Here is a 21,903-nt window from a genome sequence, read left to right as displayed (position 1 = left end):
CGGTTATATGGTGTTGACTCAAGATGGGAAAATCTTGCTAGTGGTGTTTTTGGATGATAGTGTCATAACTAGCAATGACAACAATGGGATTGATAGATTGAAAAACTTCCTGCAGGATCACTTCCACACGAAGGATCTGGGTAAGCTAAAATACTTCATGGGAATAGAAGCTGCAAGGTCAAGGCATGGAATTAACTTGTGTCAAAGGAAATATATCCTTGACTTACTTGAAGAAACAGGGCTATTAGGTGCAGCTGAAACACCCATGGAACCAAATGCTAAGTTGAGTATTAATGCAGGTGAAGAGTTTGATGATCCTGGAAGTTACAGGAGGTTGGTGGGAAAATTGAACTATCTGACACATGGCTAGATATATCATTTGCTATAAGTATGGTGAGTCAGTTTATGCAACATCCATGGATTCTGAAGGGTGCTCCAGGTTGTGGTCTGTTATACAAAAGTGGAGGAACTCTTGAGATAGAAGGGTATACAGATGCTGATTTGGTCGGATCTGTGTCAGACTGGAGGTCAACTACAGGATATTGTACCTTTCCTTGGTGGCAATCTAGTAACTTGGAAGAGCAAGAAACAAACAGTGGTGGCAAGGGGCAGCGCAAAAGCTGAGTACAGGGCTATGGCTCATACTACATGTGAACTAGTATGGCTGAAAAATTTGTTACAAGAAATGGAGTTCTCAATTGATAGACCCATGAGGTTATACTGTGATAATCAAGTTGTTGTACACATTTCTTCTAATCCAGTCTTCCATGAGAGAACAAAGCATATTGAAGTCGACTGCCACTTTGCAAGAGAAAAAGTGATCGATGGAGTGATAACTATAGCTCATGTGAGTTCAGGAAACTAGTGGGCAGATCTATTTACAAAGGGGCTGTCTCCAGCTTGAGGGGGAGTGTTAGAGCCGACAGTACAAGGGTATTTTGGTCCTTTGTCTATCTAATTGAGAGTGAATAGTCTATTTTGTTCAAGTTTAAGTTATGTGTCCCATACTTAATGAGGGACAATACTATCTTTGTAATTCAGTTAATACAATATAAATACAAAGTGGGTCGGCTGGGAGAGATGACTTTTTCTCTTCTAGACCGAACCCTTCTCCTTTTTCTTTCTTTCTTTTTCTTCTTCTTCTTCATACTTTGGACCTAGAACTGAATAGAACTAATCAACCTATTCACAGACCTCAATGAGGAAATGTATATGTCTCAGACTCCTCGATTTCAAGTACAAGACAACGAGGATAAGGTTTGTCACCTAAGGAAGTCTCTATATGTTTTGAAGCAATCTCCGAGGGCATGGTTTAAAAGATTCAACAATGTTATTCAACAAGTTGGTTTTGTGCAGTGCCAGACTTACCACACTTTGTTTACAAAGATAAAAGGTGAGTTGCTGCCATTTTGATTGCATATGTGGATGATATTGTGATAACAGGAAACTGGAAGGAAGAAATTCAAGAATTGAAGGCATTTATTGCCTTACAATTAAGTAAAGGATCTTTGTCCTATGAAATACTTACTTGGCATTGAAGTTGCTCTGTTTGACAAAGGCATTTTTATTTCCCAAAGGAATTATATCCTTGACTTGTTGGAGGACATTGGGAAGTTGGGATATAAAACAACTGAGACCCCTATGGATCCATGTAAATAAACTTGGAAAATGTGTAGATGAAGCAATACCTAATGTTCATCAGTATCAGAGACTTATTGGGAGACTTCTATATCTTTCCAATAAAAGGTTTGAAGTAAGAAGAAAAAAGAGGAAGTAGAGAGAAGAAGAATGAAAAAATGGGCTGGTATGGCTCTCTTATAATGGTAATCCACATAAATTACAATGAGATCCTTGATTAGCAATACATTCAACAAGTAAAATTTGCAATTTGATTTGTTTCAACCTTCTCTTTGATTTATGATAATGTATGATTTGAGAACATTGTTCTGAAAATCAGAGATTGAAATATTTCAATATGATGATGATGATGATGGGGAATATTTTTTGTTATTTCCAAAATTACTTTTTCCCCTTTCTTGGAATTAGGATGCATGCATTTGTCTAGTTGAATATTCGTTGCATTAGGATACTCCAAAATATCTTTGATTAGGTGATATTGGTAAACTTGTGGCAAAAAATACTGGATTAGAACCTCCATTGTGTGAAGAGCTGATTTCTAGCTCACAATTATCCAGATATTGATATGGATTGGCAGTACTCTCGGTCACCTAGATAATCTGCTTCTGCAATAGAACAGTCTGATTTTGAGTTTGAAACAACAGTCTAGTTGAGATTCTAGCAAGAAAGTGGTTGAGGAAGGCAATGGTTTTAGTTGTTAAATTTCTCCTTTTCCACATTGATTGAGTTTGAAGCCAGGCTGTTCTACCATAAAAATTTTAAGCACTTAGCACTTTCTTTGTTCTATTTAATCGTTTTATACCATTGTTTATTTCTCTTAATTCAATACAAAATTTATATTTTCCACTTCTGTGTTTTATATTTATGTGTTTGAAGTAAGTCTTATGCATGCAACTGCAATTTTCCTTCTTCGCCAGGCTGCAGCATACTATTATCATGGTTTGATACTTGTTGAGGGGAACACAGAGAAATCTCATGGGATGGCTGTTTCTGCTCTGCAAGCAGCAGAGGAGTTTCTCAAAGAGAGTAAGAAGGCCTGTGAGACTTTCAATATGACTCCTCCCCTATCGAGGTAGTTTATTTGGACCTCCTCTATGCTTCTTAATTATAGAAAATTTCAATAGCTAAATTTACGAAATTTGGCAGTACTCTCTTTTGCCTATATAATCTACTGCTTCAATAAAACTTAAGATTTTTAGTATGAAACGTATTATGCTTATCTAGGAGCATTGAGTATCATTTTACTTATACTTCATAAATGCCAATTCTTTGACTATTTGAAATGGACTGTTTAATATTTGTCAAGTAGCTCATATAGTTAAATTGACTGGAGAATCTCAACTGTCTAATCTAGAGCTGAATGTGATGAAAGTCGGGAAAAACTCTCCTTTTCTTGTTTTACATGTTACATCCTTGGAAATTCCCACAAATTTCTCAGTCTCAATTGGGGTGGGGGGAGCATCATTGTCAAAACATAATGTGATGAAAATTGGGAAAAACTCTCCTTTCCTTGTTTATCAGGTTACATCCTTGGAATGCACACAAATTGTTTGTTCTCAATTGGGGTGGGGGGGGGGTGGGGGAGCATCATTGTCAAAGCATATAGAGCATCAAATATTTTTCTCCCAGTTTTGTACTACCTTGCTACTTTTTTTTTTTCTTTTTTGCATGAGCAGTTTGTAATATCTTGCCATTTCAACCGATGGATTCATATTATGGTGTCACTTTGGTCTACAAAAGGCACTTGAGACAAGGAAATCCAATATCTCCTATGCTATTTGTTTTGGTTATAGAGATGCTGAACCTATTATTGGAGAGAAGTGGGAAAATGGGCTAAATTTAGGGTTTTAAGGTGGGAAGGGATGGTCCATGTATCTACTGCAGTTGGTACTTTGATTATTCTGGATGCCTCGGTTGACCAGGTGTTAAATTTGAGAGAAATTTTGGCAATCTTTGAGTTGTTAACAGGTTTGAAGGCTAACCTCTCAAATAGTTTGTTGATTAGAGTTGGAGATATTGAAATGGGAGTTCTATTGGATTGTGCTGATGCATTTGGATGCAGAATTGGAGAATAACTTTAATTAAAAGTGTCCTGTCAAGCTTACAAACCTATTATATGTCTTTGCTGAGGATCCCAACTCAAGTGGATGAAAGAATTGAGAAGGTTCAGAGGGATTTCTTATGGGAGGGTATGGGTGGGGAGAGAGGGGGAAAGAAATTTCATTTGGTGAACTAGGACAAGGTCTGTAAATTGAAGGAGAGGGGAGGGCTGGGGTTTAGAAAACTGAGTCTTTAACAGGGCCTTAATGGGGAAATGGTTATGGAGATTTGGGTTATGGAGAGAGGAAACTCAATTGTGGAGGAGGGTGGTGGTGAAGTATGGGGTTGTAAGGTTTGGTTGGGAACCTAGAGAAGCGAGATCTTCATACGGGGTGAGTGTGTGGAAAGGGGTTATGAGATTCAACAGGGAGTTTAGAAATCTAAGAAGGTTTTGGTAGGGGATGGCTCAAGAATCAGGTTTTGGGAGGATGATTGGTGTGGGATAGGAAAACTGAATGAATTATGCCCAAGATTGTATAGGTTAGCTGAAGCTGAAGTTCCTATTACCTATTTCTATGAATGAAGGGGAGATCAACTGATATGGAGGACGAAATTCAGTAGGCCTTTGCTGGATAGAGAGGTGAAAGAGTTCATTTCTTTGTTGAGGAAGCTAGAGGGTGTGAAAATTTCATCTCAGCTGAGAGATGAGCAATAGTGGAAAGAGTGCTCAAATGGAAAATTCTCTGTTAAAATCATGTTATCTAGCTCTCAGCAGGAATAATTCATATTCAAACAAATTAGAAGGTGTGTGGGGAAATCCGGTGCCCACAAGGGTTGAAGCTTTTATGCGGCTGGTGGCAATGGACAGCATCTTGACTGTGGATCACTTGAAATCAAGAGGATGGCTAACAGGTGCTGTTTATTCAAAGAGCAGGAGGAGAATGTGAGTCACTTGTTTTTCTCTTGCAAGATTACTAGTTTCATGTGGAGAATGTTCACTGCTATGTTCGGGGTCTCTGATTTTCATCCAAACTCAACAGCAGAAACTTTCTCTTCATGGACATAATTGAGAGGTAGCAAGAAGGCGAAGGTGATTTGGAGTTTCATTCCATTTCAATATGTTGGAATATATTGAAGGAGAGGAATAAAAGAATTTTTGAAGACAAAACTTGTAGGTTGGACAGGATAGTAGCGGCTTTTAGCAAATCTGTGGCTGATTGGGTTATGGTGCTACCAGAATTCAGACAAATTGACAAGGAGGACCTGGGAGAAAAGTAAGGGAAAGTTCTGGGTTTTCAAATTTGTAATTTAGGAAAAAATATTTTAATTTTTGGTAGATTTCTTTGTTGGTTGTATGCGGGTGATGCCTTGTTACCTAATAGATTGTAATCTTTTTTTATTTTATTTTAACGAAATTTTATTTCACCTACCCAAAAAATAATAAAGATATAGAAAACTTATATTAATCATACTATACAAAACTTATTAATCGAATACTCTTATAATTTCAGTTACAATGACTATTTATGAACACGAGCTTGGATCTCATCTCCCTTTACAAACTCCAAACTCAACTAAGAAACTGAACCAAAAACTCCAATTAGTGCAAAATTAAGGCAAACCTGTAGGGTAATCCATAGGATTCTCAAATAAGGAATATAACACTTAAAAACAATTCTAACAACACCCTATTAATTCTACTGCAGCTAAACAAACTAAAAACAACTCCAAGAAAAACCTGAAAATAAAACCAAAATTTCTAACTAGTGCAAAATTAAGGCAAACCTGTAGGTAATCCATAGGATTCTCAAATAAGAACTGTAACACTTAAAAACAATTCTAACAACACCCTACTAATTCTACTGCAGCTAAACAAACCAAAAACAACTCCAAGACAAACCTGAAAATAAAAGCTTTCTAATCTCATCACAGACTTGCAACCTACAACTAAAATGACCATAACTCTTTCTAAGCAGATCAAATTTAAAAGATCTTGGTTTTTGAATAGTAGCTTATTAATAATCTATCTAATGACACCAAAATCAAGCAAAGCATACAAGTTTTGACCCTAAAAATTAGGATAAAAGAAAATTACTTGATTACTGATTTAACTTTTAAAAAAGCAAAAAAAATGCCTGAACTTTTGATCCTATCAATACGATAAAACCATTAATCTCTTTGTTATGACCTCCTCTAAAGATTGGCTAGGCTTGTGGGGTCCATGCATATTCCAACTTTCTTATATAAGTTCCAAATATGACATCTGATTTTTTTTTTTTTTTGTTTTCTTCTTCTTCTGTTCTCCTGGTCTTTTGGCCTCCAAACTAACTTACCATATGGAAGATTCCTGTGTCATTTTGAAAAGCCCATCAAATGACTCAGTCTTAATCCAAACTATTTTTGGGTTGGCTGCATGAATCCCATCTTGCCATTTTTCTGTTAAGTTGTAAAGTCCTCAAAACATTTCTTACTTCAGAATTGTTTCCTTTGGTCTTGCCCTTAATCTTTTAGATTTTTCTATTTGCACGAAGTCCCTCCTTACTGGTGCAGACTTTGGTTGTCTATGTGCATGACCAAACCCTCTGTCATGTCACTGCCAAACCAGTTTATTTAAATACACACATGCATGTGCGGATTTCCCTCATCTTGTCACTACCAAACCTGTTTGTTTAACTTCACACACACACACACACACACAACTATGGCCCCTGAGCAACTAGTGCACACATAGGAATGCATTTTTCTTCCAAGGAAATGGAAATGTTTTAAGGTCTCAAGTGCATCTCCTGCATGTGGTTAGCTTCAAATCTGTTAATGAGGTTTTGAAGATTTGTGTTTTTCTGCTTTACTGGGAATGTAAAAACTATACGGTATTTACTTGGGATAAACTTTTATACATTCTAGAACTTGTGTTTAGGTCTCTGTAGCCATTTGTCTTTTCTGTGTTTGGATGTGTTCTTTTATGTATAGAGTATTACCCAACACCTTAGCCTCTTGTTTTAATCAACTTTCTAAAATTTTATTTTATTACTCATTAATACACAGACTAAGGGGCCATTGCCTGGTGTAGTGGTAAAATCGTAGACTGACAGGTGTTACAATGCGGGTTCAAACATAAGAGCAGCACTTTATGCAAGAAAATGCCAAAGGTCTGTACCCAGTTCACCCTTTCCGAGAGGCCAAGACCCCAGATGGTTTAGGCCACCAACAATGAACAATGGCACTTTACATAAAAACAGGCAGAATTCTTCTGTTATTGCTCTCTAATAGAAACTCATCTTTAACAGGAACTGAGAGATGGAGTGACTTAAACAAAAAAGTACCTAATACAAAGAAGTCCCTTACAGGCATGCATTAAAACCTTTGTTGATATATTGCTCCATATTCTGGCTTGAGGGTAAACAGAACTAGATGCACATAAAACATAAACTTACTAAAATTTGGGTATCAAAGAACATAGATCATTAGATCCAATAGGTATGAATGCAAAAATGTAGGAAAATGAGATCTAAATGAAGAAGAATACGAATATGATACAGGAAGTGATAAAAATTAAAATCTACTTTTTATTAGGGTTGTTTCTTTTATTCTTTGAAGAATACGAATATGACATAATCTGCCATGCAAATAGATATGGATGATCCTGCAGTTTCATCAAAATTCCAGTCAAATTTACAATTCTATACATGCTAGAAACCTGGTTCAAAACTGAAATGTCAATCCCTGGTTACAGAGGGGTGACATCTGGTTCACGTGCACAGTATTTTATAAGTAATTTATGGGCACCTCCTAACAGATTTCTTAAACTTAACTTTTCTAACCTGATAATCAAGAGCACATATTTTGAATTATTTCTCTGAGCCCAGTATTTGACCATCTAAAATGTTATATTAGATCAGGTGGCTATGAACTTGCATGCTTAGCTTCAGTGTTGCCACCCGTTGCTTGTACACATGATCATGTACTGATATTTTCTTAATATAAAGTTAATCCATCACTTGGAGTGTGACCTTATCTTGCTTTATAGAGTGGATATCACTGTTTTCTGAACCCCAAGGCTCTTTTAGTATATTATTTAAGATGAAAGAGAAAATTTGTCTTCTTATTTCAGGTTAATACCTGAGGAACTCTTTGAACCCTAGTTTAGGGTCTTTTTGGAAACCAGATAATTACGTTAGTCTTCTCTAGTAGTCTAGTTGTAGTCATAAAATTTGCTTTAACTCTTCTGATTGGAATTTGTGTTCTAGGAACCCACCTCTTTGGGGAACCGTGAAATATCTATCTGAGAAGATCCCAAAAGATACTTCTAGCAAGGTGCGAATCAACCGTGATCTATACAGTAATGAAAGGTAAAAACTTGTTACATGTTTGATTTTAATCTTTTGATGACCCCCCCTCCCCCCATCTCCTATAGAGGAGACTTATGGTTGTCTTTGATCTTAGTCCTCTACTGATCCAGACTGCAATTGATTAGATTAGGTTGCTTCAGCCAATTATTTTAATTTTTTAAATTTGATGCCTACCCAAATTCATATTAATTGGAATCTGCTGACCATCTAACCCCAGATACAACTGGTGGGCTGGCCTGAATTGGCTCTATGAAAATTGCTTTGCAATTGGTTCTCAAAATTTCATGTGTTCGGATGTTGAGAATGTTCATCTCTCTCTCTAATGCAGGAGCTGAAGAATCAAAATTGCAATTTTTTGTCTTTTTGTATATTTGGACAGTATGGGTATTTTCATCATTTTGACTAGTCCCATGTGGGCTTGGGCTATAGCATCTTGTTCCTCTATTCTTTTTTTAATAAGCTTAATAGTGCTTGTCTATAGCATCTTCTTCCTCTAGCTTAGTAGTGCTTGTCTTTCAATTTTCAGTTTGTTTGCATTAGTAGATAGAAAGTTATTGTGTTTTATGCACAAGACAAGGAGTGGCATTTTTGTAATTATGGTGAACAATACTCAAGCCATACAAGTCACTCTATAAATAGATGTATTCTCTTCCTTCTGAAGCTAATGAATGAATGAAGATTTCTTTAGAGTTCTCTTGCAAGTTTGCTGTATGGAGTGACTCCTAAAAACCCTAGAGTGATTCTAGGACCCCTTGAATGAAGATTTCTGGGTTAAGCCAAGATGAGGTCTTAAGTGGTTTAGACTTTTCAGCATCTTTGTGATCCATAGAAACATATAGCATGCATTCAATATCTCATTTTTTGAGCTTGTCTTCTTTTCAGGAGCTGCTCTGTATAGCTTTGAGTTTCCTCTTTAATATAGTCCTATCATTGCCTTTCAAAAGAACAAAATTAAAAAAAAAAAAAAAAACAATTTACTACAGTTTACTTGGCCATGATTTAGTTACATATGAAAATAAATGCACTGAACAGAACATAATGGCAGAATCTATCAGTTTCCAAGGCACGAGGTGAGGTTAGGTAACAGGGGGGCGCCTTGTTGCCTAGTCATCTAGGTGTTGCCTAGGTGATGGATTTTTTTTACATAAAAAACATATATCCTAGGGTTTCATGAGAAAAAAAAAAGAATAAAGAAAAGAACATTAAAAAAATATAGGGGCTGAACCCCTATTTTTGTTATAGGAAAAGAAGAAAAGAAAATGTGGAAGAAGAAGAAGATGTGGAAGAAGAAAATGTGTTGATTAGACAAAATTTTGAGTTATTCTTTATTGGTTCAGGTTTTGAAGTCTTGGAGGGTTCAATACAGCAGTTATTGATAAAAAAAAAATAATAGTAATACAGCAGTTAGCAATGTCTGTGTTGATTAAACCCCAACACATAAGAACATGATAAAAAGAAATTAGTATATAAATACACAATGAATATTTTAGTCTAATAATGTCTATTTGTAATTATAATCTAAAAAAATTAAGAGTATAAAAGTATTTTATAACACAATATACAAAACTGGTTGGCGATTAGGTGAGGCGAGCCTCCAAGGGTGCCTTGTTGCCTAGGTGGACGCCTGGGCATCGCCTTAACAACTATGGAATTTATGTAGTCAATCTCATATAGACTGGGCAAGAGTTAGATGATGATGGTGATGATTGATGATTCAAATGAACTTATGTATACTGCATGCATATGCAAAGAAACAAGCATTTGTATTTGTACATTCCTACATAGACGTACATAGACAAATTCATTTCTCCGTAAACAAGTAGGAATACATGTATATCATCAACAAACATAATTTTTGCTCAAGTTACAGATTACTAATGTAGGTGTTGTTGGTTGTAGGACTATGGAGACTGCACCTCCATTGCCAGATTTTGCTTTGGCACTGAAACCTGATGAATATCAGCTTCCTTCTGTCAGCCCTTCATGGAACGATGAAAACATCAAGGGTCAAATTGGCTTTAACCAACTCAAGCCTGATAGAACATAAACAAATTGGAAGATTTACCATGCTTTGTACTAAAATTCATGTCAGCAGTCAATTTTCCCCCTTTTCTTTTTCTTCCCCACTTTGAATAGCATGGATGGAATGGGAGAGCTTTGTCTACCAGTAAATTGTGGTGTAAATTGTTCATTTGAAAATAGGAAAAAGAAAACAGAAAATAGAAAAAAAAAAAGGAAATACTCGTTTTCTTTCCCTTCGATCAAGTAATAAAACATGTGGCTTTTCTTTTTTTCGTTAGTAATGCATTGATACTAAAGAAATTGATCTATTTGAGCTTTTCAATTTTGAAACATTCACATATTACTACTTTGGCTTTCTGCAGTTTTACCATTATATTTAGCTTATTGACATGCATTCAGATTTTTTTCTCTGTTTTTTGTTTCTTTTTTATTTTTCGGTAGAGCTGTAATGTGGGCTCGGCTGGACCGAAATTGGATTCAGTCCTCACAAAATCGTTCTCATACCGGTGCTCACTGCCACTTGCAGCTGTGCATTGAGAATATCTCCCTATAAATAAAAACATACAAATATGGAGATATTCTAAATACACAGCTGCAAAAGGCTATGAGTATGGTGTGAAGACGATTTTGTGAGGACTGAATCTGGTCTTTTCTGGAGGGGCATGGCCAACTTTTTCTGGCCATTGTAGTGGGCTATGTTGTACCTGCTTGGCATGAATCCACCAAAGAGGGGACTCCAGCACAGCCTAAGGCCCGGGCTACGGGTTGGTATGAATTTTTAAGAAAATTGAAAAAATAATGAAAATTAAAATAAATAATAAATTGAAAAAAACCTTAAAATTTTATTTCATATGAATTTTGATTTGACGTATACAATTGTTTATAAACAAACAATAAAATGAACTTTCGGATCAGAAAGCCTTCAAAAGCGTTTATTTGTTGGGTCTTCCTTTCTTATGTGCTTTTCCATTGTAATTCCTAATTGGCAATCTATTGTACCTAGGCTGCATTTCACATTTCTTATTTTAAGGACTTTTCAGGAGACCCGTGCGATGCACAAAAAAAATTACAGCAAAGAAAATTGATGATTATTATAAGAAATGTGGTTGTTTAAAGTGAAAAAGAAAAAAGAAAACTAATGGAGTAGAGGAGAGAGAATAAAATGAAAAAAAAAGATAAAACCAAAAGAGTAAATAAATTTGAAGCAATTTATTAAAATAATTGAGAGGAGAGAGAATTAGTAGAGCAAGTTATTAGGAGAAAATTTAATAAAATGATTAATGAGTAGATATAATCAAAGGAGTTAATGAGAAAGAGAAGAGAGAGTTAATTGTGAGTTGAATGAAGAGAGATGAATGTCTTAAAGACATAAAATTGATTGGTTACTTGAGTAATTATGTTCAATTTTAAAAACAAAAAGTCAAAGAAAACCAAAAAATAGATAAATTCTAGGGGAGGAAGGAGAGCCATGCTGACATGGCATGTATTGTTTTATTATATACTAGCCAAGACTCACGTGATGAATGGACTTCATTTATAAGCAAAATTGAAGATGGAGCTCTATGGCACTTCTAATTAAATGGAGACCATGTAAGTTCAATTCAAGTAATATTTTTTGGGATTATATCTAATTTACCCAATCATAATCTAAGGTGGCGTTGGATTGCACTTTTCAAATGTCTGAATCTGAAAATGTTGCTTTTTAGACACCTTCTTCGTTTGGTGACATCTTATTAAATTTTAGATCTTAACTTCTAAGAGGTGGAGAGGTTGCTTAATGCGCTTAGACCTAATTCAGAGGTGCAGAAAAGACATAGATGTCCTCAAAGAAACTTTAATATTACATGCTTTTGTCCTACATGTAAATGGAAGCGAATCCTCATAGTGACCTAACGAAGCTCCATTGCCACCAGTGTTGTTGCACTCTTTGTCTCTCTCTATTCCTTCTCTCTCTCGCTCTCTCTCCGCCCAGTTCTTTCGCCACCGCCACTACAACTTGTGGCGGCTCTCTCTCTCTCTCTCTCCCCCCTGTCTTCTCTCTCTCTCTCCCTCCCTCCCTCCCTTGTCTTCCCACCACCTCCACTGCCACTACAAGTTGCAACGGCGGCTCTCTCTCCCCTATCTTCTCTCTCTCTTTCTCTCTCTCTCTCTCTCTCTCTCTCTCTCTCTCTCTCTCTCTCCTATCTTCCCACCATCGTCACTGCAACATGCAACAACGGTTGTTCGGTGAATAATAATAATATTTTTTATTAATTATTATTTATTTTAATATTTTTTAATAAGTTTACTTGAATTATTTATTATTTATTAATTATTTTTATTAACTAGTAATTTTTAATTATTTCATTAATTTTTAAAAATTATTTTAATATTTTTATAGTCATCAATTATATTTTTAAATTTAATTATTTCATTTATTAATTAATAATTAATAATTTAATATTTTTTATTTGTATTGTTTCAATATTATTTTGAGATTGAAAATTATTTTTTATGAGATAATGCAAATTGAACTCAATATTTCTAAATAGTATGTTTTAAGGGTAAAATAGTAAAATCAGTAAATTTTAGATGGTAAAGGGTTGATCCAACACAAACAAACTTATGGATTCAGATCCTCTAAAAAGTAGAAAAGCAACTATGCCTCTCTTCAGATTTCAGACACTTTTAATATCTTTTTAACTTTTCAAATCTGAATTTTCAGATTTATCAAACGCCACCTAAGTTGCACTTTAGTAAGAGTGGCCAATTTTCTATTCTCTAGATAAATTATTATTATTGTTTTTGTATCTTAATGTTAATATTTATTTTTTTGAAAATTATTCTTTAGTAATTTTTATTGGTTTTTATTATTTGTGTATTATTTTTAAGTAAAATTATTAAAAAAATCCTCTTATAACAATTCTATAAACTACCTTTGTATTTTGACTCTAACAAAGGCCTCCCCTATAGTTTTGAGGAAAAAAAGTGCAAATTCCTCATTTCCCTTGGCTTTTTAGTAACAAAGACATTAAATTTACCAAAATACTATTATCATTGTTAATGCATTACCAAGAATAATTTAAAGTTTCAACTTTACCCTCCATTAATTTATTTTTCCAATCAAATTTTAAAGAATAATTCTCCTTACTCTTCTTAGACAAAGAAAGGTAAAAATGTTGAAGTGAAGTAAAATTAATGCATTACATCAACATTTTTTATTTGGAATGTTGACAAAAGGAAGGTATTTGCACCTTTTTAAAAACAATAGGAGAGGTTTTTGTTATGGCCAAAACATTGGGGAGTTTCATAGGATTATTAGAAAACCCAATGAGGTTTTTATAATTTTCCTTATTTTAAATGCGATATAAATTGATTTTAAAATAATTAAACTATATTTAAAATCAGTATTTTTTATTAATTTTTAAAACTAGTAAAAGTTGAATTTATTTAAGTATATTAAGCTTTTATTAATTTTAAATTCCTTATAAAATTTAATTAACTACATAAATTTTTATTTTTCAATGGAACTTAAGTTGGTCTTAAATTAATAAAATATTTCTGTCAATAAGAATAATTAATAGTTATTTTTATCTTATTTAAGTAACTTACTAAATTATTTTTACTATGCTTAACTAATTTTTATTATTTTCAAATTGGAATATAAATGAAAGTAGATTATTTAGCACAAAAATACACCATCGAATATCTTAACTTCAATATAAATTAATATTTAATAATAATTACAGTTTAATGCGAAAATATCTAATATAGTTAAAATGAAATGATATATCTATATCTATATCTATATATATATATATATATATCTATATTTATATATATATATATATATATATATATATATATATATATATATATATATATATATATATATATAAAAGTTCATGTATTTTACGCAATTTAATGTAGATGAGAGAGAATTAGTGGTAAAGAGAGAGAGTTAATGGCATAATTAATGAGATATTATTAAAAGAGTTAATGGGAGAGAGAGAGAGAGAGAGAGAGAGAGAGAGAGAGAGAGAAAGTTAATGGTGTATTAATGAGGAGAGTTAAAAGTCTTAAAGGTAAATTGGTCCCTCAGTTATTTTGTTCAAACTTTAAAAATTGAAAATTAATAAAGAGAAAAAAAGATAAGTACCTTAGAGAAAAAATCAGAAAAAGGATGGGGTAAAATACAAAAAATCCCCTGAACTTTTTGACAATCATAAAACCTCCCTGTAGTTTCACTTTAGCAAAAATTCTTCCCTCCATTTTTGAAAAAAAAAATTGACAAAACCTCCCTTTGGTCAATGATCAAGGCAGAAAATGTTAAATGGATTATCAAAATTTTTCAAATGCCTATTTTACCCTTTTGCAAATTAATTTGCATATATTTTTACTAAAATACCCTTTATTGACATATTATTATCTTTTCCTTTCCCATCGACCTCTTTACCCTCTTTTCTTATCCTAGTTTCAGTTTTTCCGGTTTGAAGAGGACAAATGCACAAGGGTTTCAAGGAACGCATCACAAGCCTCTTTATCTACCTCACCCTGTTTCTCATTTTCTTTCTATTATTTCCATATAGTTTTTAGAGCACCTATCCGACTTAGGAACCGAATACTCAGGAAAAGCAATTCCTTGCTACTCTAAACAATTTCCCCTCATTTGGGTGCTTTTAGTTCATCAACTCCTTTCTTACGAGAAAGTGTGTTTGGAGGGATATGTTTGCAGCTGGCTTTTGAATAATATCCATATGTTTCTATTGGGATATGTTTGCATAAACATCACAACTAAACAATAAACACATGAATTATTCATCATCCCAATTTCATTCAATGTTAGATACCTGGTGTATTTTCGGATTTGTGTTATGAGTTGCTTTATTCAATCATTCAAACTTGAGAGCTTGGCTTTTAAGTAGCTCGCATTTGCTTTGCTTGTAAGTAAAATGAAAACATAGTTAGATGTTTAGTGTTTAGTGTTTACAATTGTGATAATCACACTTTCAATCTATGTGATTTGTTCCCCACCCATAAGTGTTTAGTGTTTGTAATTCCTATTAGGAGTTTAGCAAGAATCGATTCATTGAACTTTAAATGGTGCACAGACACCGCCCCCCCTACCAGAAGGGTCAAAAGAGCGGCAACATCTTCAACGATGATGCTGAACTCACCAAAAGCACTCATGAAGGTGTGAGTATGGAAACACTAGTGCTCTAAAGGGGCTTCATATGGTTGGCTCCCTCCTTTCCGGGGAGGTTCATAAAGAAATCGGTGGAATGGAGAAGACCGACATCATGGAGTAACCGACAAAACATAGGGTTCTCTAGTATGTAACGATCCCAGTCAAAGTAGTTTGTCTATGATTTCGAGTCATCAATTCTCGGCTCGTGACACCTGAACGACACCGAACAATCCATACATCCGTTCAAGCACATCAACTCCTCTCCCTCCATGGCATCGAATTCACTGCCTTTACCCCTTGTTACTGGCATAGGGGCCAGAAACCGTTTCCACCGCCGGCCATTTTCGCAGCGTCACGCTTTGGGAGCATATCTGTAATATCTACGACTCTGACGAACTCGACAAATGGACACTCATACTTCTGATCACGAGGAGCCATTATTGCAAATAGGTTTGAAGAAAAGGAAAGATGAGAGAACTTGGAAAGAGAGATGAAAAAGCACAACGGACTCACAACAAGAATGCAAACAAAAAGCACAAAATCTCTACAAACATCACTCTCTTATAGAAACTTCACACGAGTCTGGAAGGCCAAATGGTGCCGCGAAAGACCAAAGGAAATGATTACCAATTTCCCGCTGTCGCTCAAGTCGAAAGAAGGCCTTACCCTCAGAAAAGCGGGACAATCAGCAGATTAATTTAAAAGCACTACCACATCAGTAAACCGCCGCTTTACAAAAATCAACACCTGATCCCCGAGCCACATGCACGTCTATAGCGCATTAATGCGAGTCGACTATTATGTGAGAGATATGATGAAAACCACGTCACATGCAAAACAGTCAGTTTCACCGCCACTGAATAGCACGAGAATGCGAAAAGCCCCTATATCTTCCGACGAATTCACACTTTCATAGGGAGATCGGAGAGTAGCGAATTGAGCACACCACGATGAAAACATTGCCCAGATCCCCAAATACCCGAAGATATTTCACAACAGAAAATACTTTACCAAAACAGGGGGCAGGAACTCAAAACCACAACCTTAATTGTCTTTGGAGGATAAAATAAAAAATTAACATAATAGACTGCCCTGACAAAGAATACCCCGTCGATAGCAAGGGGGCTAGAAATTAAATTACTGATTAGCGGTCGTCTTTTAACAAGTTACTTTCTATTAAGTTGGAGGGGGGGTGAGAACTTCGCTAATCGGTCCAGTACAAAATTACCCCTCGATAGATAGAAAGCACCCTATCAAAAGACAAGGGAATGAATCTAAACAATGCAACCAACCCAAACAACCAACACCAAATTACAAAGAGAAGGAGAGATTAACTCAAAACAACCATTCCCGGTCTTTGCCCAAATAGCACCAAGATACATCCAAAACAAGGATGCTTATTGATACACACTTATCAATAAGTAGGGGGGCTAATAATTCTACCCAAATTAAAAATTTTCTCATATACACGATATGCCACTCACCCCATACAGGAAGAGGAATGGTCACCAGACCCAACACTACAAATGCATAGAATTGAAGTGCCATAACATCCACAATCCCCTATACTCACCACTCTATTGCATATCTCCAAAACGAACCCAATGACACAAATGCTTTATAGGTAAGTTCCTACTTACTAATAAATAAGGGGGCTAATGTAGGTATATATGTTGATTGCCAAGACCATGGGGCACAGATGGTCCTAAACCAATGCCATAGGAATGCTCGTGACGAGTTCATAACTAGATACACATCTTCAATGAGCTCAGAGCTCACATAGACTTGCAATGAGCTCAAAGCTCGAAATAAGCTACGACGAGTTCAAATCCACCTCAAACTCACGATGAGCCCAAAGCCATCACAAATCCACATTGAGCTCAAGTTCATCGCATGTTAGAAATGAGTAAAGAAACACGTGCTTCACTAATAGTGTACGTGACAGAATGCCCAATAGGATTAGAAAAGACACATGAGATAAATATTGATGTCACTCGTACTACGTCAGTCTAAGAGACTCACAAAGGAAGTAGCACACATGTATTGTGAGATTTCCCAGACGAAAGGAAAGCTCATCCTTGAGATATCTCATAGAACACGTGGAAAAACTCTAGCGGTGTTCCCTCACAATTGACACCAAATTAAATATTTCATTTCCTAGTGGGAATTAAACACTTTTAACTTCTTACTTTTGGGACTTTGGGATCTCACCCTATAAATAGAGGTCTAACTCATAAAGAAATCATCATTCTATCATTCTATCATTCCATTCGCCCTAGCCTTTAGCCTACCATTTGCCTTTAGCCTTTTTTTGTCGCCTTCAAAGAGACCCATGTACGTAGCCTTACCTCCCTATTCACAAATAATAATAATAATAATAATAATAATAATAATAATAACAATAATAATAATAATAATAATAAATTGTGTGTGATAAATTAAAAAACTAACATTAAAAATAAGTTTTACAAAAAGCACTTTTAAAAAGTACTTTTAGAAGTAATTTTAGGAAGGTACTTCTAAAAAAGCAAGTTTACAATACTTTTTATGAAATAGCTTTCAAAAAGTACTTTTACATAGAGGTACTTTCAAGAAGTAATTTTGTGAAGGTATTTTTTTTAAAAAAGCAAGTTCAAAGAAGCATAATAGAAAAAGCATGTTATTCATTGTATTATGCAAGAAAAAACAAAATAAAATCAGGAATTACATATTCAAAAATATTCCAAAAAATCCAAAATAAATTGGATAATGTAGTTTATTCAATCTATATACAAGAAACATTAGAAAACAACTCGGGTATTGCATAATATTCACATATTTATACAAATAAATCATTAGCAATCTGGTTAATGGGATATTATTCAGAGAAATATGCTAAAAAACAATGAACGATATTAAGTTGTTAGAGCAATCATACATGCCGTCGTTGGTGAGTTGTTATGCGGTTTTTATGTTCAAAAACTAGATATGCACAAAAACACAGCAAATCTAGTTTTAGACATCAAAAACTTTAGAAAAAAAAGTCCAAATTGGACTGATTGAGGAGAAAAAGGAATTGCAAGAAGAACAACATACCTAAGAGCCAAGTCGGAAAACCAATTACAACTACCCTCCCTGACACCACCCTTCGTTGCTCAAGGTACTTGCGTGAATGGAGAAGACGATAGGGTTTTCTCCATTCACAAGGGTATTATTATGATATTGAAAATTTTTAGGGACAATTTTGTCCCACAAAAAAGAAATAAGCACTTAAATTTTAAGTACTTAAAATAATCAACCCTAGAATAAGTACTTAAAATAATCAATCCTTGCTTTTTTGCCAAATAGGAATAAGTGTTTATCTTCCACTTATTGTGTGGTCCCACAACTTATTTTAACTACTATAAGTACTTAAAATAAGTGATACCAAGCAGGGGCTTGGTCCTTTCTTTTATTGTTACTAATGTAGGGGTAGTTTGGACATCATCTACAACTTTTCTATTATAATCAAGGTTCAAAGTATCAAAAACGCTAAATTTGTCGGAAAGACAAATTTAAGAGACATATCGGGATACGCCTTCGATATGCATGGATACAAACGAAAGATTTAAATATGCATGAAACACTATAAATATTTCAATAAATCATAAAAATACATCAATAACATTAAATATAAGGCCTAAATGAGCTATATATACATGAAAATCACATCCTTTATATAGTGATTTTTATAAAAAATGTATCACAATTAACATACGGGAACATAAGGCTATTCTCTAATATGGTTATAATTAGAAAACATAAGCCTAATAACTATTTAAGAAAACATTTTTTGTAATTTTTTAAACAATTATTTATTTCCTACTCAAATATTTATTTTATTTTTATTCCAAAAATTATAACAAAAATTTAAAAATGCAACAAAAAATAACTCTAATGATGTGCTAGATTTACAACATAGTAAATATTATGGCGAGAAACACTAAATTTTAGAATAAAATAAATATTTTGTATTCTAAAAATTAAAAATTAAAAAATAAAAATAAAATTTTCACAAGAAATTTCAATAGATCTATAAATTAAAAATTAGAAAAAATAAATATTTTTATTCTAAAATTACAAAAAGTTTAAAACACAAACACTTTTGTTTTAAAAAAAATAAACAACAAATATTTTTTATTCTGAAAATTACTACAAAATAAAAAATGAATATTTTACAAGAAATGTCAATAGATCTATGGAGATGGTAGATCACCAGTAGATCTATGACATAATTATTCTTTATGGGTATATTACACCCAAAATATAATTTTTTTGTTATTTTATATTTTTCTGAATTTTCTTTAAAAAATTACATGGATCTATTTAAAGCACAAAGAAATAGGATTATCAACACAAGGAGAGTATATCAATCTATATAGAAGCATTTGCAAGCATCAAGAGAAAAAACAAATACAAAATATTGCAACATAGTATCAAATAAATTGAAAAAATGCCTATTTTTGCAATTTTTGAAAAAGTTAAAAAAAAAAACTTCATTAATCTTGAGTTTTGGAGGTTGTTTTTGGGTCTTTTAAAGACCTTGCAACTAAAGAATGTGTAGGGATGATTTGGTGAGTTTGGGAGAGAAATAAGGTTTTCAGGGAGAGAAGCCTTTTTTTTTCTCAAAGGTTTTTAATTTATTTTTCACCTATAAATAAGCCATATTGTATCGACTAATACACCCCGATACACCCTAATACACCCCCAGTACGTCCCTGATACGCCTTGATACAGTCATGATACGTGATCGGCACAACGAAAAGATACCATACAAAGGATTTTGTATTGTTTCCCATGCCAACCCCTTAAAGATACAATACGTATCGGCCGATATGGGCCAATATGTTGTAAAGTTTTGAACTTTTATTATAATAAAAGTGGGGTAGCAATTAAAGGGAGTTAGACTTTATCTTTTTCTTTGTTGCATCCCTATTCTTTGTCTCCTTTCTTTTCTCTACTTTTCTTCTCTCTCTCTCTCTCTCTGCTATTCAGGTCTTATTTCCATCCCCTTTTTTCTTTTGTTTTTTCTATTATTTTCTTCACTTTTAGGAAGATTACAATTTATCTTCCTAGAATAAATCCAAAGTGGTTTTCTGAATGCATGTACTATCCAGATTTATATTTTGAATCTATTTGGTGGGTTCTCCATGAATTAGTGTAGATATGCATATGGGGAGAAGCTTTATTATTGTAAAATATGTCTACAAGAAGTTAAAAAATAATTGGATCTTTTTCTTTTTTTATTAGTAGGATTCTCTTTTATAAGAGAAATATACCTCTACCTATGTGAAGCAAAAGGTTGAGAGACATATTCCTCTCAATACTTTGTTTTTTTTTAAGATAAATAAAGAAGAAAATTTTATTAAGCAAGATACATTGTCTAGGTGACAAGGAGTCACCCCACCACATACAAGATAAATATAGTAAAGAAAACAACAAAATTTATCAATCAACATTAGGCATTCAATTATACTAAAAATCAGTGGCAAAATTTTCTTTACTAAGGCCTTCAAATTCTAGAAGAATTAGAACCCAACCAACAATCCTCAAGCTGATCACTCCCCTAACTCTTCATCTCTAGATTATTTTCGCTTTGGGTTTCCCCATGCACTACTCTCTGCCAGCAACCAAAAATCTCCTCATAATCATTGGGGACCCAACCAAACATGTTGAACAGCTTGAAAAAGCAGGTCCAAATGCATCTTACATAGCTGCATTGAACCAACAAATGTAAGATATTTTCCTCATCAGCCTTTCTGCTAGGCCAGTAACAAATGTGAGATACCTCTCAATACATGGGTGCAGGCGTAATAGATGTCATATAAGGCTATAGCAAGGTTCAAAGTATCGGAAACACTAAGTGTGACAAAAATGAAATTTTAAGAGATATATCGGGATACACCTTGTATACACGTGTATTAGAGAAAAATTAAGATACACATAAATACACATGGAAACACTATAACTTTTTTTTTTTCATTATTTGTCTGTACTTCTTTTGTAGCATATCCACTGATACGCCTCGATATACCATTGGTTGTCCACCATATCTCACATCTGATTTTAAAAGATACAATACGATATGCCTCGTGTATCGTGTCAAAATTTAAACTTTGGGCCTTAGAGGTGAGGCAGATTTAGCCTCCCTCCCCATGAGGATACTCCTCACTGTTTCACTTCTTGGAATTTTAAAACCATGTTTATTTGCATCATTGCATGGGTGTTGTTTTGGAGGATATGTTTTACCTTTACTTTCTCGGCCAATCTCTTCTCTTCTTCCTTTAATCTTCTTTTAACTTATTCCTTTCTGAGGTAATCTTGCGTTGTATATTTCATACCTTCTATCTCAATATAACTTGTTCCTTAATACACACACATACAAATAAATAAATAACTTAACAGAAAAAGTGTCAACAGGAAGAAGAAACACATAAATCACCTTGATAACTGGATTGAATGAATTCAACTTGTTTGCTGTTTAAAAAGGTTCCTGTCAATGGAGAGAGTGAAGAAGAATGGTCAGAAACCTAAGGAAAATACACAAACCTCCTTTGCAATCCCTTAGCAGACTCACACATTTCTGATATGCCCCTCCAATCTAGGGGTGATCATTCCTAGTGCATCCTGTACCAGGCCCAGAAAATTTGCAGGCAAATGCATTTTGAT

The 21,903-nt window shown here is 34.0% G+C and overlaps 1 protein-coding gene across 6 annotated transcripts in view; it reads left to right on the top strand.

The window, feature by feature from the left end:
- The window catches only part of LOC148860818 (uncharacterized), a 45,332-nt gene extending 34,947 nt beyond the window's left edge, over positions 1 to 10,385 (top strand). For 5 of the 6 annotated variants that reach the window (XM_088985217.1, XM_088985218.1, XM_088985215.1 and 2 more), the window contains 3 exons: positions 2,556 to 2,710; positions 7,926 to 8,027; positions 9,927 to 10,385. In XM_088985217.1, coding sequence (XP_088841343.1) covers positions 2,556 to 2,710; positions 7,926 to 8,027; positions 9,927 to 10,074 — 405 coding nt within the window. In that variant the 3' untranslated portion in view covers positions 10,075 to 10,385. Of the gene's footprint in view, positions 1 to 2,555; positions 2,715 to 7,925; positions 8,028 to 9,926 lie in introns of those variants that run through there. The other variant, XM_088985220.1, reaches the window with a different exon arrangement.
- Positions 10,386 to 21,903: the final 11,518 nt, after the last annotated feature.

This window comes from Nelumbo lutea, chromosome 4 (assembly GCF_056320005.1).
Source record: "Nelumbo lutea isolate HS-2025 chromosome 4, American lotus-T2T, whole genome shotgun sequence".
In the NCBI taxonomy this organism is placed as follows: domain Eukaryota; kingdom Viridiplantae; phylum Streptophyta; class Magnoliopsida; order Proteales; family Nelumbonaceae; genus Nelumbo; species Nelumbo lutea.
The sequence above is the reverse complement of the archived record's forward strand: the minus strand, read 5'-3'. Positions and strand labels throughout refer to the sequence as shown.